The sequence below is a fragment of the Juglans regia genome, chromosome 3, assembly GCF_001411555.2.
Source record: "Juglans regia cultivar Chandler chromosome 3, Walnut 2.0, whole genome shotgun sequence".
NCBI classification, from domain to species: domain Eukaryota; kingdom Viridiplantae; phylum Streptophyta; class Magnoliopsida; order Fagales; family Juglandaceae; genus Juglans; species Juglans regia.
The window spans coordinates 30,753,814-30,768,705 of NC_049903.1; the positions used below are offsets into that span (position 1 = coordinate 30,753,814).

Genomic DNA, 14,892 nt, shown 5'->3' on the forward strand with positions numbered 1-14,892 from the left:
AAATTTGAAGAAGTACTATTTATAGCTATGCAAAAATTTAGAGATGCATAAGCCAATATAGATGAATTTAAAGACATATTCTTTAAATTTGAAGATGAAGATGAAGATGAAGATAGATAAGCCACTACCAATACTCAAAGCACCGATGCATCCTAGTCCGTCTTCTATTGTAAAAATCTGTCACGTTAATTAGTATTAGAGATAAAATTAAATTAAAGATGTTATCTTTAACAATTAGTATAAAAAATAATTAATATATTTTAACTTGTCACGTTATTTTATATGCGCGTATTAGATTTAGTAACGTAGTCTTATTGAAATTTGATTTGTATAAATTTAAGGGTAAAAATTGAGACCTATGTTTTAATTCGTTTTTTCCAGATAAATCTCACTTTTTATTTTTTATGTTTTACAAGAAATGAAGTTCTGGGCCCTGGGCCCAATTATGGTTGACTCTGAAGGCCCACAACTTTTGGGCCACTTCTGAAGGCCCACAAGTTGACTCTATATATGTATATTAAGGAATCTGCTCCGTTCCTTTCATGGCTCTGCATCCACATGATGGGGCCCATTCATCAAACGTGCCAGTGGAATTACCAATGTTTTATCGAAGTTAATTAAACAATCAAATCTTGATAGCTTGCAAATTGAAAACTTAGGGTGTAATTTAATTTCATTAATTAAGGTGCAAATTGAAAAAAAAAAAAACTATGGAAAGAATATTATTGGATTTTATTTATTCTATGAAAAATGATACTCCTACCGACAAAGTGTATCGACAAAGTATACCCACTAGTGTTTTTTTTTTTAAAAAAATTGTATTTATTTTTTAGTATTAAAAAAAAAACTAACACATGGTTTAGAAAAAAATAATAATAATTTACCCTATCGGTACCGAATCGGTAACTTTTATCGGTGACTCTAGCAGCATCCTTATTCTATTTCAACTCATACAAACTCCATTGCCATAAACACATTGACATGTCTTTGTTTTCTTGTGAGCACCACCAACTCAAACAGATCATGTAGTCATGTCCCAGCAGCTTGAGCCAACTCATATTTATGTAAAATCAACATCAAGTGAGATGAATGGGCCCAGTTTCTTGCATTCATTGATGCAAATTTGCAAACAGTAGGCCAGCTTTTCTCCTACTAATTGTGTGTACGCATACGGTATATGACTTCAATAACTTGTACAACTCTTTGAATTAATTAATTAAGTATCAAAGTAAAACCAGGTCTTGTACATTGAATATATCGTGCACAATTTGCTTGACATTGCGTAGGATGTCGTATTACGAAATGATTAAACGAGTCAAAGTACTCTGCTTATTTCATCAATGGTATTATACTTGTGCATCTCTTTCACATTAGTAAAGGTCAAAGTATTCCCCAGTCTTGAATGTTAAATTATGAGAGACAAAGTAGCACGACACCCCAACCTTTTGATCTGTGATTGCATGTTGATTATGATTCCAGTGACAAAGATGTACAATGAAACACAGGGAGACAAGAGAAACTAATGACAATTTGTGGGGGATAAAATAATTAATCAGAAAGAAACACCTACTACATCATCTACAGAATCATGAGATTGGGGGGGCATGGGAAGGTTAGGATCCCAAATACATGATCTCTTTAATTTGTCATATTGGTGATAAAAATATGAACTAAGCTGTCACAGAAGTCTCCACTGCAACCTTGCCAGAGTAGGCAACTTCTGATTTCATCTCAGCCTCCAAGAGCTCTGGTATTGCTTCCCTAATGTTGTGGATGCTTTCTAAAGCATAATCTGCACCTTTAACTCTCTGGGAATTGCCAACCTGCATAACAGAGTTGACACAATAGGATATGGGGTTAGTTGTTGTAACAACAAAGCAAAGATTCATCTTGTTAAGGGTAGAGAATTCCCAATGACATACCAACACAGTGTGAAGACCCACACGTTTTCCGGCTTGGATGTTTCGAACACTGTCCTCAAAGAACAACTGAAAGAGCAAGAATATCAATGAGAAAAGGAAATGTTAGTAAAGAGTTCACCGAAAGAAAATCGAAAGATGATCCTGAAGTTCTTAAAAAGATAATCTTCTTACAGTTCTCTGAGCATTTATGTTGGCTATTTTGAGAGCTTTTTCTATGGCGTCTTCTGATGGTTTGCAGACAATGGGTGATTTTGGTAATGCCAAACCAAGGTTAGGCTGAGCAAAATACCCAATGATGTCAAATATATCAGAGTTACTGCTAGTGTTTGTGGAAGGAACATCAGCACTAGCAGCATCAAAAGTATTGTTTAATCCCACAAACTCAATGTCGTCTTCATCATCTGAAACAGCACTTTTGTGAATGGGATTCAAAGTCTCAAAGCAGATGATCCCCTCAAAACAGTCTTCTAATCCAAGCCTGTGGAGTACTTTGGCTGCATGGACTCCGTCTGCATTTGTGAAAATCTATGTGCAAAACAGAAAGAAAGATCAATAAGTATACAGTCACATTTATTCCCTTTGCTAGGCTATCCATTTGGTTAGTTAGTTACTTACAACTTTACGGTAAGGCAGGCTCAGCAAACGACTTCTCAGAACAGGGTCGGGTTTTAAGTTCTCATATGGTAATCTCCCATGAACGAAACTGTTACAGATGAAAGTGAAAGGTCAATCACCTTTATAAGAACCCACACCAGCACAGTAAAAGATGACAATCCTTCAGGATCAACACCACAAGAGACCAACAGGTAAAAAGAAAGGGAGACAAGAAAAAACCAAAGAAGAGGAATTTCCATACCTGTGATATTCATCATAGTCAAAATCATAGCCAATTGCCTGCAAAAAGAGAATTCCATAGAACATAATTTATCGGTATTCTCAAGTTATTCCCATAATAAAATTTCTCAAATCAATCAAATCCATACCCTAAGACCAGCCATTGTTGTTCCATAGTTCTTGTACAGAAGGTTGCACAAATCAGGGATTTTGCTCTTATCTATGCCAAGTTTTTCGACCATATAATCTACAACAAGGGCATCATCCATATAGACATTAGAAATGCATAATTGGCATGTATAAGAGAGAAATCGAAGAAAATAACTACCTTTCGGACTTACCTTTTATATTCTGGAGGCATGCTGTAGCAATACCAGAACTAAGAGGATACAAGGTGTCATCCAGATCTGCAAGTTTCGAACATATAGTTACAAAATCATTCCAAGAGCCAATTGAAACTAGCACACAAAATCTGCAGTATAAAATAGCATACCAAACAGAAGGCATTCATATTTGGGCCTCTGACCCTGTCTGTAGCAGTCCTCGAATTCCATTTTTTATCAGAAGCCCTTGAGCAAAGAACAAAAACAAGTGAACACTAAGCTCCACGATAACTTAAACCCACCAAAGTTTAAATGCAAATTCATTTTGAGTTTCAAACGACAAACTTTCATGGCTTTAAACCAATTAAAGGCTCCTATTGACTCAGATTAGCACAATGTGAAGAGAAGTCTACTCAGGATAAGAATTTGTTAAGTTTCTGAATGAACAAGCCACAGCCACTAGTACATCTTGAATCAAGAACAGGTGGACCAGCGACTTTATGTGGTTAGAAAACCTAAATGGAACATCCAAAAGCTCAAGTTCCATTATCAAACAACTAGCTGGCAACAAATGTTAGCTCTGCCAAACAAAGACAGAGCCGCAAAGGTATAAATACATCATCGGGTTCTCTGAACAAAGTTCATGTGATTTAGCAAACCCCTTTCCACCGTGTGTTTTACCTTTAAGATCCAAATACAACTCACAAGACACAAACTCTTCCGGCCTAACTAAAAAGAGGTTGCATATTAAAACGAAAAACTAGTTCACTTTCTTCTACGAGACTCCAAGTGTTCATTTGCGTAAAGTCGAAGACATATAAAAGAATATGGAAATTAGAAAAGAAACTTGAACGAAACATTTTTTTTTCAATGAATGAATCACAACATCACTTTTCGGGCCTAAAAAACTGTTTTAAGAATAAAACTAAAAACAACCTTTAATTACATTAGATAGATTAAAACGGGTTCACTTGCAAAGCAAATCAAAGTGAAGTTCACTTTGCAGCAAAGTATAAACTTTTTGCCCTTTGATTTCGAGACAAAACCCAGCATTAACAAAAGTTGAAAGCGCTGAAATTGGAACAGTAACACAAGGACAAAAAACCAAAGCAAAGCAAAACAAAACTCTTAAACCAAAAGAAGACAACATGGCCCAGATAACCCATTCATTGCTACAGAATTCAAAGACCCCCGAAACCAAAACTACGTACGCCAAGTTACATTAGTAACCCAAATTCGCAGAACCCAAAATGAATATGCTTTCATGCATTGTGATAATGCCAGAGGAAACTAAAATGCAAGAAAAGAAAAACATCACGGAGTCCAAAGAAAGACTTACCAAAAACTCGAAATGATCACAGAAAGGGAAAAAAAAAAAAAGGAAAAGAGGGAGGTATTCGCGAAGGGCAAAGAGAGAAATGCAAAGAGAATGTGAAGCAGAAAGGAAGGAGGAAGAAGTGGGAGGAGGAAGAAGTAGGAGGAGAGGCGGGTTTAAATAGGCAGAAACCGTTGCTTCTTGAGCCTGGGGTCTCTGAATTGAAAATTAATTAATTTAGATATTTAACCACGTTTAATTAATTAAAATTCAAAACAAATTATTTAAGAAAGTCACAGGAAGGCCACTGTTTCAAACATCAAAAGTTCACAACACCGTGTAAAATTGTACTTTTGTACACCGATTGGCTGTGTCTATAAAATTCCAGCCTTGCCCAACTTTACAACGCCCGTTCACATTGTTTTTTTTTAATCTAATTCCAATTAAGAAAATGACTTTTTTAACCTTTTTATTTTTATTTTTTTATTTTCTGGAGATGATTCTCTAAAACTTTAAAAGAATCAATCATTGTTTATATTAATGAAGATTCACGTTTTATAATGTTAATATTTATTAGGCATAAAATATCATTAACGTGTAACTAATTATTTATATATTATTTCCCCCCACGGCTAAGATATTTGTATTATATAAATGATTCAAGGTACAAATGATGGAGGTTGGAGGTCCCACAATCAAAATATAACACAAGTGACACACACATACATATATTAATAATATATATTAGTAATATTAGATACAATCATATGTTATATAAGTGATACGTATTTATTTTAAAAAATAGTGAGATTTACTATTAAAAAATTAATTTTTTATATAAATATCATATTTATTCACTTTTTACAAAAGAAACGTGTGACTCTTGTATTCTCTATGACAAAAAATATTATATATATATATATATATACATAAAAGAGTCTTTTGATTTCAAGTTTTCTTGACCAATTAACTACTATATTAAATATTAGGCCACTCTAATAGTGGTTAGGTCTTGAGAGAGGATCTCAATTCATCTCTTATTATTTATTAATATTCACAAATAATTTTAATCCATTTCATCTCATCTTTCAATCTAAAAGTCTAATTAAATGATTGTTTTCAACGTCCCAAGCGGCCATCGTGTGAAATTGAGATTGCAATCGATTTATTTGGTTTGCTTTTAACACTAAAATTCAAAACTTTGAAAGCTTTAAAAACCTTTTATCTCATCATTATAACTTATCTAAATTTTCACACAAAATAAAATAAATAATTTAATTTTTTTAAATTTTAAAACAAAAATAATATTAAAAAATATATTTTAATAATATTTTATTTAATTTTTTAATTTTAATCTTAATTCATCTCATGTCTAAAAACAAACGAGGTTATGAGTTACAGCAATTGAAAGAAGATCTTTAATCCCACGATCGTAGGTTGAAAAACATATGTTGAAAATAACTTTAAATATAATAGAGACCCATTACGTGATATGCTGTATAAATTATCTCGATTGCTTAAATTGGGGACAATAAATTCAAGAAGGGGGAAATATTATATTTGAAACAAGCTTTAAGAGACTAGAGAATGTATATATGCCTGTGATGAACAGAAGTTATTTGACTGAGCCGTGCTACTAATATTTTGAATAACGTACTGGACGCCGTACTAGTCAAAATATTGTAATAAAATATTTTAATATCAATACTATTTCGTGTATCGTTTTGGAATAATCAATATATGAATAAATTATATATATAATATATATAAATTATATTCTATAATACTAATCTATATGTATAAATTATAAATAATTTAATCTGAATTGAGAGTCAAAAAAATAAATTTATAGTTTGAAAAAATAAAAAAAATAAAATTAAAGGTCAAAATATCGATTGGTAAGGATCGAAATTCAGGCCAATACAAATTAAAATATAAGCCTGTAAGGTCGGTATTTAGACCAATACAAAATACATACAATACATGTATCGGACCAATAATTGATACGGACCAATAGCCGGTATGGCATATTTTGACCGTACCAACCAGTACGATACGATACTTAAAACATTGTGCCCTACACAGCAGGCTCCATATTTAACACACGCTACACACTCATGTTGAATACCTTCTCGCACAAGGCAAAGACTAAAGAGCCCTTGTAGGCTCAATATAGCCATCATCGGCCAAAGAATTTATTTACCTGTTATGATCATTTTCGGATTTTTTTTCTTCTTCCCATAGATCCATTGGCCTCGATTTTTGAATTTTTTTGTTGATGAGCATTTTCAAATAGCATTTTTTATTACAATATATATTTTTTTTTGGGATATTGGTTGCATGAGGAAGAGTCGATTTGGCATACGGTTTCAAATCTAAAAGGGCTGAATGTGAAAAGAGTGAAAGAAGAAATCACCAATTGGTAGGAAAGGAAATGAGCTACAGCTGCTGTTTGTAATTTGGAGGGTAAAAATGACAATTTACAATTAATTAAAAAATAGATAGTTGTGCAAAAATAATTTAAGAGGAAAGCCCATCAAAACTTTGTATAACAAATGTTTGATAGAGAGAGAGAGAGAGAGAGAGAGAGCTAGTGAGGGGCATTATGGTCCTCAGAAGAAAAGCTTTGGGATCCAGACCTAAAACATCTGGACACAACTGGAAACATGGTAGATATTTTGATGATCAAGTGTTTTTATAGGGACAAAAATCAGCATTAATGTGCCCAAGAAGAGGAGGCTTTAGTTGGTGTGGGTGACAAGAGAAAGAAAGAAAGAAATAATGTGATTAATTGGTAAGGGGTTCACCAAACAAAGGAACGTGTCAACATTGGATTTGCTTTTAAGTACTACAGTTCAACTTCCAAAGGCATTCCAAAGTCACAAAATGATAACACATCCTCTCAAATCTTTAAAACTATGTGCTATAAAAAAGATAAATGTTCATCTACCCTCTTTCTAAATCACAAAATCTCTTTATATAATTTTTTTTTTTGTGATTATTACTCATTGAATTACTTATATTTATCTTAAAAAAAAATAAATTTAAGTTAATTTCAACACTTTGATCGATATATTTTTATGAATTAGTATACATACAGTCCTTAAATAGAGACTATTCAATATTCATGTAAGTCTATACAGTTATATTTAAAAAAAATTTAAAATTACAATAATATCATTTTTAAAATGATATTTTTTTCTCGTTTTATTCTAATTTATCAATGAAATTATACACGCAGTCTTTTATTTAGAATTATAAATAAAATTTCTCTATTTTTATTATTCTTCAATGATGAATATTTTGGACTTTTCAAAACTCTATATGGTGCCAAATATTCAATTATTAATATGATTTTTTTTCCTTTTTTTTTTTTTTTTTCCTTTTCGTTGGTACAGCTCCTGATCATTTGTTATTTGTTTTCTTCCTAGCAAAGGTCCGTATTTTGAATTATGTTGTCAGAATAATCATTTACATCCAAAAAATCAATAAATATCTACAAAATGTCATAATTATGAACCGACAATAATGAATTGCTGACTAATTCTCAAGAATAAAAAATATATATATATATATATATATACATATTAATGATCTAATTTCATTTATACCAACTTCTTAAGAAGAACCTAGCTAGCAACTTGCCAATTCAGTATGCAAATAATACAAAGTTATGCACTCAAGAGTCAAAGACCACTCTTTCCAATGTTGTGAGTTGGTGTTTTCATTTCTATATAATAATAATAATAATAATAATTATATATTTGATTGTTTAACAAGCAAGACGAAGAAAGTTTAATTTATAAATTATCTAATGCACATATTATGTCGTTGCGTTTTAAAGAACTCTTGCGAGAGTTCTAGATCTATTCATGCGACGACAATAAAGTCATTGACAGACTCGTGTTGATGCTACTTGGCTTCCATCAATTTTTCCACGCCTCTACTCTTATAAATATATGTTGTTGTGGGTGCGAATGTATTTATATACGCACATATATAAGATTGAAACATACATAATTGGAGCCACTTCCTGGCCACTATTATAGTGAAAATGACTAACCTACCTAATGTAGACCACAACACAACTGGATTCTCGATCATTATATAATATACTTGGAAAGAAATAATTGGAGCCCTGAGACCACCTAGTGGAAAAAAGGGGTCACGATTTCCTATAATTTTTTGTAGTAAGCATTTTTCTACAATTCAAAGAGAGATAGAGACAACAACAAATTACCAACATTATAGTATTTAATGTTAAATTTCATATTATCTATAGACAACACTATATATCATGAAATTCACATATTATGTTTGTCTATTTTTAAATCATATAAAAAAAAATGTTTGGACGGGAAATTATATGAAATAAAAAGGAAATATTAGATGAATGATGGCTAGAAATTAAGGAAAATGAAGGAGATGTAAAGGAAAGATGGTTACGTATTTGGAGGAAGAAAATAAAAACATTATGGTGGCAAATTAAGGTGGGTTAGCTGAGTCTGGGGAAAGCACCATTTCTAACTCTTTCCCTCAATGATTTCAATATTCAAACACCTGGGCTGGCTACGACTATGACCCATATATTATCATATTCCTACAAAATACAATTATTATTACAATACTGCAATTGTTTTTTGGGAATCCCCTCGGCAGATTCATCAGTGGGGGGTTTGGTTCACTGGGAAAGCTACACCAACGGAGATTGTACACTCTGATCTGGCAATCCAGTCAGGTTCGCTTTAAAATAGTATCTGGTTTTTGAGTTTCTGCCATTTTTGTTGGTTTCTTTAAGAAAATCTTTATGTTTTCTCTTTGAGAAATGATAGCTGTAATTCTGAATATTTAAACAAACATTAACTCTCGTTTATTTTTAAAGATGAGATGAGATGAGATGAGTTGAGATTAAAGTTAAAAAATTGAATAAAATATTATTTGAATATATTTTTTAATATTATTTTTATTTTAAAATTTAAAAAAATTGAATTGTTTATTTTATTTTATGTAAAGATCTGAAAAAATTATAATGATAAAATAAGATGAGATGAAATGAGATGTTTCCTGAAAACAAACTAGACCTGATTAAAAAACCAACAGAAAGGGACAGCCGCCTCAATATTATTGTAAGAAAAGTAACGTTGGCAACTTGGAAGCTTGGCTTCGTTTTTCGCATGTGAATTATGCTATACACTGCACCCTTATTTTATATATTCTCGTTACATTAGATTAAGATAATGTTATTTATCAACCATTTATAAGAATTTAAAAAAAAAAAAATTAAAAAGTTTAAGCGTTGTTATACACTACCATATATATCAACCCAGGAGTAAGATAATGGTATATTATATAGCAATTTTCTTTTGCAATAGAAACATTCAATCATGCCCTACCATCACTTCTCCAGCTTGATGATAGTCGGCTGCTCAAGAATATATTTTTTTATTGGTAGTAGATGTTCGGGAACAGCGTTCAGACTAATCTCGAGATACATAGATCTTCGATAAGGAATTTTTTGTAAAAACACCTCGAATAATTCAAAAAAAAAAAACTTTCCAGCCAGATAACTCTTAAAGATTATTTGTATTCAAGAGAATTCCAAACCTTAGATCTGAAAAGATAAACATACTTCCAAACCTAAGGGCTTTATCATATACTAATCGACAAATTCAACGACCACACAGATGATTGTCAATTAGTTACTCTGAGTATTCCCTTGTGTTTGCTTTCCAGCAAGGAAGCCAATAATGCTTGATTTCAGGGGCAGGCTTTTACTGCCAAAAGAAGCAAAATTTGGCCAGAATGATTTTTCAGGTTGCGCGCTGAATGACTGACCCCATTGCCAAACAAAATGCAGTCACATCATTTCCTTACAAGTAAGTTTACACACGCTGGCTGCGTTTAAATATTGAATTGAGTTAAATTGAGATGATAAAATATTATTTTTAAATATTATAATAATAAATTAAGATGAGTTGATTCAGCATCCAACCAATTTTAATTGTGATTAAAAGAAGTGCAGCTTTGTTCACTTGATAATGGAAGTTGGTGAATTAATTGGAAATTGTAACGATCGAGAATGTGTTGGGTGACTAGGTAAGATCAACACAATATTGGTTTCTTTCTAACTACTAACTTTTTAAATTTGGTTTAACTTGGAAAAGTAAAATAGTGATCTCCATATACAAAAGCTATTTATACATTTATCGTTTGGGACATGCTACGTTCACCGCTCTCAGCTCCCACTCACAGTAGGAGCTACCGTTAGCTAGGCAATTTTAATAAGAAAAAAAGACATTCTGATTACTCCCAAATAACCTAATGACCCCTCAGAGGCTGATCATGATCTCCTAATTTGTTGAAACAGCTTGTTCCTATCTTTCCTTGTCATGAATTAATTGGATTTTACTTCCAATTGTCAAGTACTTTCCTGATCAACGTCCAATGTCCATCATCAACTAAAAATCCTACATTAATACATGCTGCATGCAGCAGCTTTGAAATGAATTCATTCATGCAAAGCTTTCGCTCGATCAATTTATGTGTTGATCTTACTTGATCTGATCTGATCTGATCAGACTACTTTTCGATTTCCTTGGCATATTGGAAAGAGTTGATTTTGTCATCTTGTCCTTGTTTTCATCAAGAAACAGATGGAATCCAATCCAATCTAATCTATATACATGCACGATACTCATGAAAAAGTTTTCGCATGTTTTTCATAAGATAAGTGCGTTTGTTGTCGGGACTTCATCTGATTTACACCGTCTAAACCTAAGCAGCCACCTCATTGTTTTACCAATTTTATTATAAGCTAAACTATCTCTGATTAAAATTTATTAACAGGAAAAGTCTAGAATCTTAAAACATACACGTCCTTAAAAAAATCCTAAAAACCATTATGCTAATTATTTCCTAGACAACTTTCCGTTACAACCGTTTCCGTCATTCCTCGGGGTTGTGGTGGCAAGTGGCGGAACCAACAATTCTTTTTAAGGGGTCAACTTTTCTATCACACGAGATGAGATGTTTATATAAAATAAAAAAATATTACAAAATTATAAAATATATATAAAATTAAATTTCAATAATTTTCTAAATAATGTAGAAATAAAATTTTAAAAACTACAACTTAATGTCTGTTTTAGATTTTTGACGACAATATTTTATAGAATAATATTTATCTATTATTATTTTTGTAAATATGAAATATTTAGAAATTATTTTCTCCGTAGAAACTATCAAGTGATCTTTTAGAATGTCATCTTTCATTCTAATATCTAAGCTAGTTTATCAAATTTCTTGTAAAATCTATTTACTTTTAAGTATAGAATACTACAACTGAGACCTTAAATAAACTTTTCATTGCTAAATGAAGTTTAGAAGATAAATCATCTCCACTATTTTTCATATAAATTGTCAATATTTAAATTATTTTTCTGGTATTTTCATTTTGAATTTTAAATTAAGAAAATTAATATTGTATAATAAAAAACTTTGGGAGCTAATTTTAATAGTTTATTATTTCTCCTAACCTTAATTTTAATTTATTTTTAGTGTAGCCACATCCTTGAAAATAGATAATATATAGAAATTATACAAAATCTATGAGTTATATATAGGAAAAAAATTAGAGAGAGACATTTTTATGTATATTGAAATTTTACAAAATTTTAAAAAGTATATGGGAATAAGAAAATTATAATTTTTTTTGAGAAAATTATAATTCTCCCTGATCATTAAAAACCCAATATAAAAAAAATTAGATAATATTATATATATATATATATATATATATATATGTAACACATTGTAACCATACGAAACAAAAGAAAGAAAACAAAAATAGTGTTAGCTAGCCACACGATTTATAGAGATTAATGTGGTCAGATTCAATGACCCAAAGAAACATCACTGTCTATTTACGATCAGTTAATTTTAACAAAATGATTATTTATAATTAAAATTAATTATAAATAATCTTTTAATTACAATAAATTAATTACAAAAACCGTTTGTCTTGCATTACATTTAGATTGCATAAAAAATCCACTCAACTTCTCAGACACACACACACCTGTCCTCAACTTCATTTGCAGTATGATTTATTATTATGCAATGAAGTACAGAGGGGAAAGGTTCTAAAATTGAAGGCCAGGACGAAATAGGATTTGAGGTCGAGAGACTTGCAAGCTAGCGCGCAGTACTGTGAGTTTTGTTGGGTTGTACAGCAAATCACAGCTTCGCTAGCTTATAGGGTCCCCATGCATTTTGTTTGACAAAGACCTTTTTGGAATTGCATTATATATATATATATGCCTGCACCACATATTTTCTGGAGTCTGTACGGTCGAGTTTAATTTAAGAGTAATTTAATGACCACACCCAATTAATATATATGCCTGCATTCACACACGCTGGAAAAGGAGTCTCCACTCCTGCGTTCACAATAAAACAATAGTGACCACACACGTATTATTCCAAATTTCATACACCATGAGTTACTACTTGGCCTTTACCAAATATTTTCAGAAGATTAAAAAACAGACCAGAAGCCCTCATGATCAGCCGCCCTTATATCCATGCAGCAGGGCATGATCCGCTATTGGCATAACTCTATGCGCATAACATTAGGACAACGATCAAACTAGTTAACTAGTCATCCCACATCGAGAGATGCTCAAAGGATAATGATTAAAAAGGATTATGAATAGCACCTTTCATTTTACAAGCATCTGGTGTGACAAATTACAAAACCCTTGTCCCCCACCCATGCAACTGCCTAGGGTAATGGCGGAAATATCTACCCATTACCTTGAGGGTAGGCGGATTGAAGCTACTGAGCCAGGTCATACCACTGTTGAGTTCCCTGCTGGATCCGTTCCTTCATGTGGTTCCTAATTAGCCTCATTATTTTCTTGGAGCCCTTACCTAAACCTATCATAATCTGTGGCCGGGCGTGTTTGACTTGAATGGTCGCTCTCCTAATACTCACAAGTCATGATCTTGATGAAAGACCTCCTTTTCATGCAAACAGCTTTTGCAATCTCTGATACGTGTCTCTTTGTGCTCCATTATCAGCTGAGCAGTACTGTTGTAAGCCTTAGCCACCTATCCGCCTCTAACTTCTCTGTCAATAATTGCACCAGCATTGCCCATGCTGTAGGTTTTAGTCATCTTAAATGCATCATCCCTTTGAGAAAAAGAAAGAAGACCCACCTTATCTCCGAAACCTAGACTGCAACTTGGGCATAAGTCGTCTTGGTCACTTTCTCTAAGTCATTCTGTGCTCCAGTTGGGATATTCTTCCTCAACAATACCTGATCCAAGAGATAAACGACAGTGCCATAATTAATTGGCTCAATCAGAAGTCCACATCATGGCCAAACATAACCTAGCTAGTTTTATAGTACTGCTTTTCTCTTTGGTGGTGAAAAGCAGCTCACATATTTAGCTCAATATTTGAAGAACTTCACAATTAATGCTATTAGATATTCACTACTCTAAGTAAGATCGTTGCCAAAAACTCTCTCATCATGTATTACAGATTTTTTTTTTCTCTCTTTAAATTTAATTAATTCAATAGTTTAGCGTTTGTAAAATGGGTAAGAAAGTTGGTTTACAGGCGAGAGATTGGTTGCTTGACCCCACCCATTTTGTTGCAGAAATTGGCAGTTCCCTGTAAATAATACACGAGGCTGCCCCATAATTTGTTGCAAAGTTCTAATGAACTAAATCTAAAGAAGTTAAGTGTGTAAGTAACGAAGGTTGAAGACGAAGTCTGGAAAAGAGCAAGTATATTCTGCTCATGTATATTACTTGCTTGAAAAAAAACTTTACAGAAAGTTGCAATATATACAATTAACAAACGAATATTCTAATTGCCTATCTAATAGAGAAATACATGAATACCCTTTATGTACAACTCAGCAAAGCTAAAGAAATAACAGAATGCAAAGGGTTCCTATAAACGGCATGGTAGGTTCCATTTGGCAACACTCATGACTCTGTTTCCTTTCCATCGTGATGGTCCTCCAATACCCCCCTGCAAGATGGAGCGTAAAGGTTTACAACACCCATATTGGATAAATGATGATGAAGAACATGAGAAGGTAGAGCCTTTGTCAAAATGTCAGCAACTTGAGCAGAGCTAGGAACATACCGAGTGCAGATACTGCCTTCGAGGATTTTGTCGCGAATTAAGTGACAAATCAAGCTCGATATGTTTGGTCCGTTCGTGAAAAACCAGATTTGCAGTGATATGAAGGGCAGCTTGATTATCACAATGGAGTAAAGCTGGCTAAGGATGAGGAACCTGAAGAGCAATCGAGATGAAATGTAACCATGTTAGTTCAGAACAAGTTGTTGCCATCGAATGGTACTCGGCTTCGGCTGAGGAGCGAGAGACGACGGATTGTTTCTTGGACTTCCAAGAAATGAGAGAAGAACAAAGGAAAATGCAATATCCAGTGACGGATTTTCTGGTGTCGAGGCAAGA

General features: G+C 32.6%; 1 protein-coding gene across 1 annotated transcript; it reads right to left on the reverse strand.

Moving 5' to 3' along the window:
• Nucleotides 1-1,425: 1,425 nt before the first annotated feature.
• LOC108983756 lies at nucleotides 1,426-4,556 on the reverse strand. Its single transcript, XM_018955513.2, has 9 exons — nucleotides 4,419-4,556; nucleotides 3,250-3,325; nucleotides 3,098-3,163; nucleotides 2,906-3,003; nucleotides 2,779-2,816; nucleotides 2,538-2,625; nucleotides 2,094-2,447; nucleotides 1,923-1,988; nucleotides 1,426-1,823 (listed from the first exon to the last, which is right to left on the reverse strand). Exons 2-9 carry the CDS (start codon nucleotides 3,308-3,310, stop codon nucleotides 1,671-1,673), a joined length of 924 nt encoding a protein of 307 aa, XP_018811058.2. The 5' UTR covers nucleotides 3,311-3,325; nucleotides 4,419-4,556; the 3' UTR covers nucleotides 1,426-1,670.
• Between the last annotated feature and the right edge of the window lie 10,336 nt (nucleotides 4,557-14,892).

What these genes read in the sequence shown, in the direction of transcription:
- LOC108983756 (XM_018955513.2), bottom strand. Translation starts at nt 3,310, where the DNA reads ATGGAATTCGAGGACTGCTACAGACAGGGTCAGAGGCCCAAATATGAA. An exon ending in CAACAATGGCTGGTCTTAGG is followed by an intron (nt 2,817 to 2,905) that starts GTATGGATTTGA and finishes CTCTTTTTGCAG; the next exon opens with GCAATTGGCTATGATTTTGA. An exon ending in GCCTGCCTTACCGTAAAGTT is followed by an intron (nt 2,448 to 2,537) that starts GTAAGTAACTAA and finishes TTTTGCACATAG; the next exon opens with ATTTTCACAAATGCAGACGG.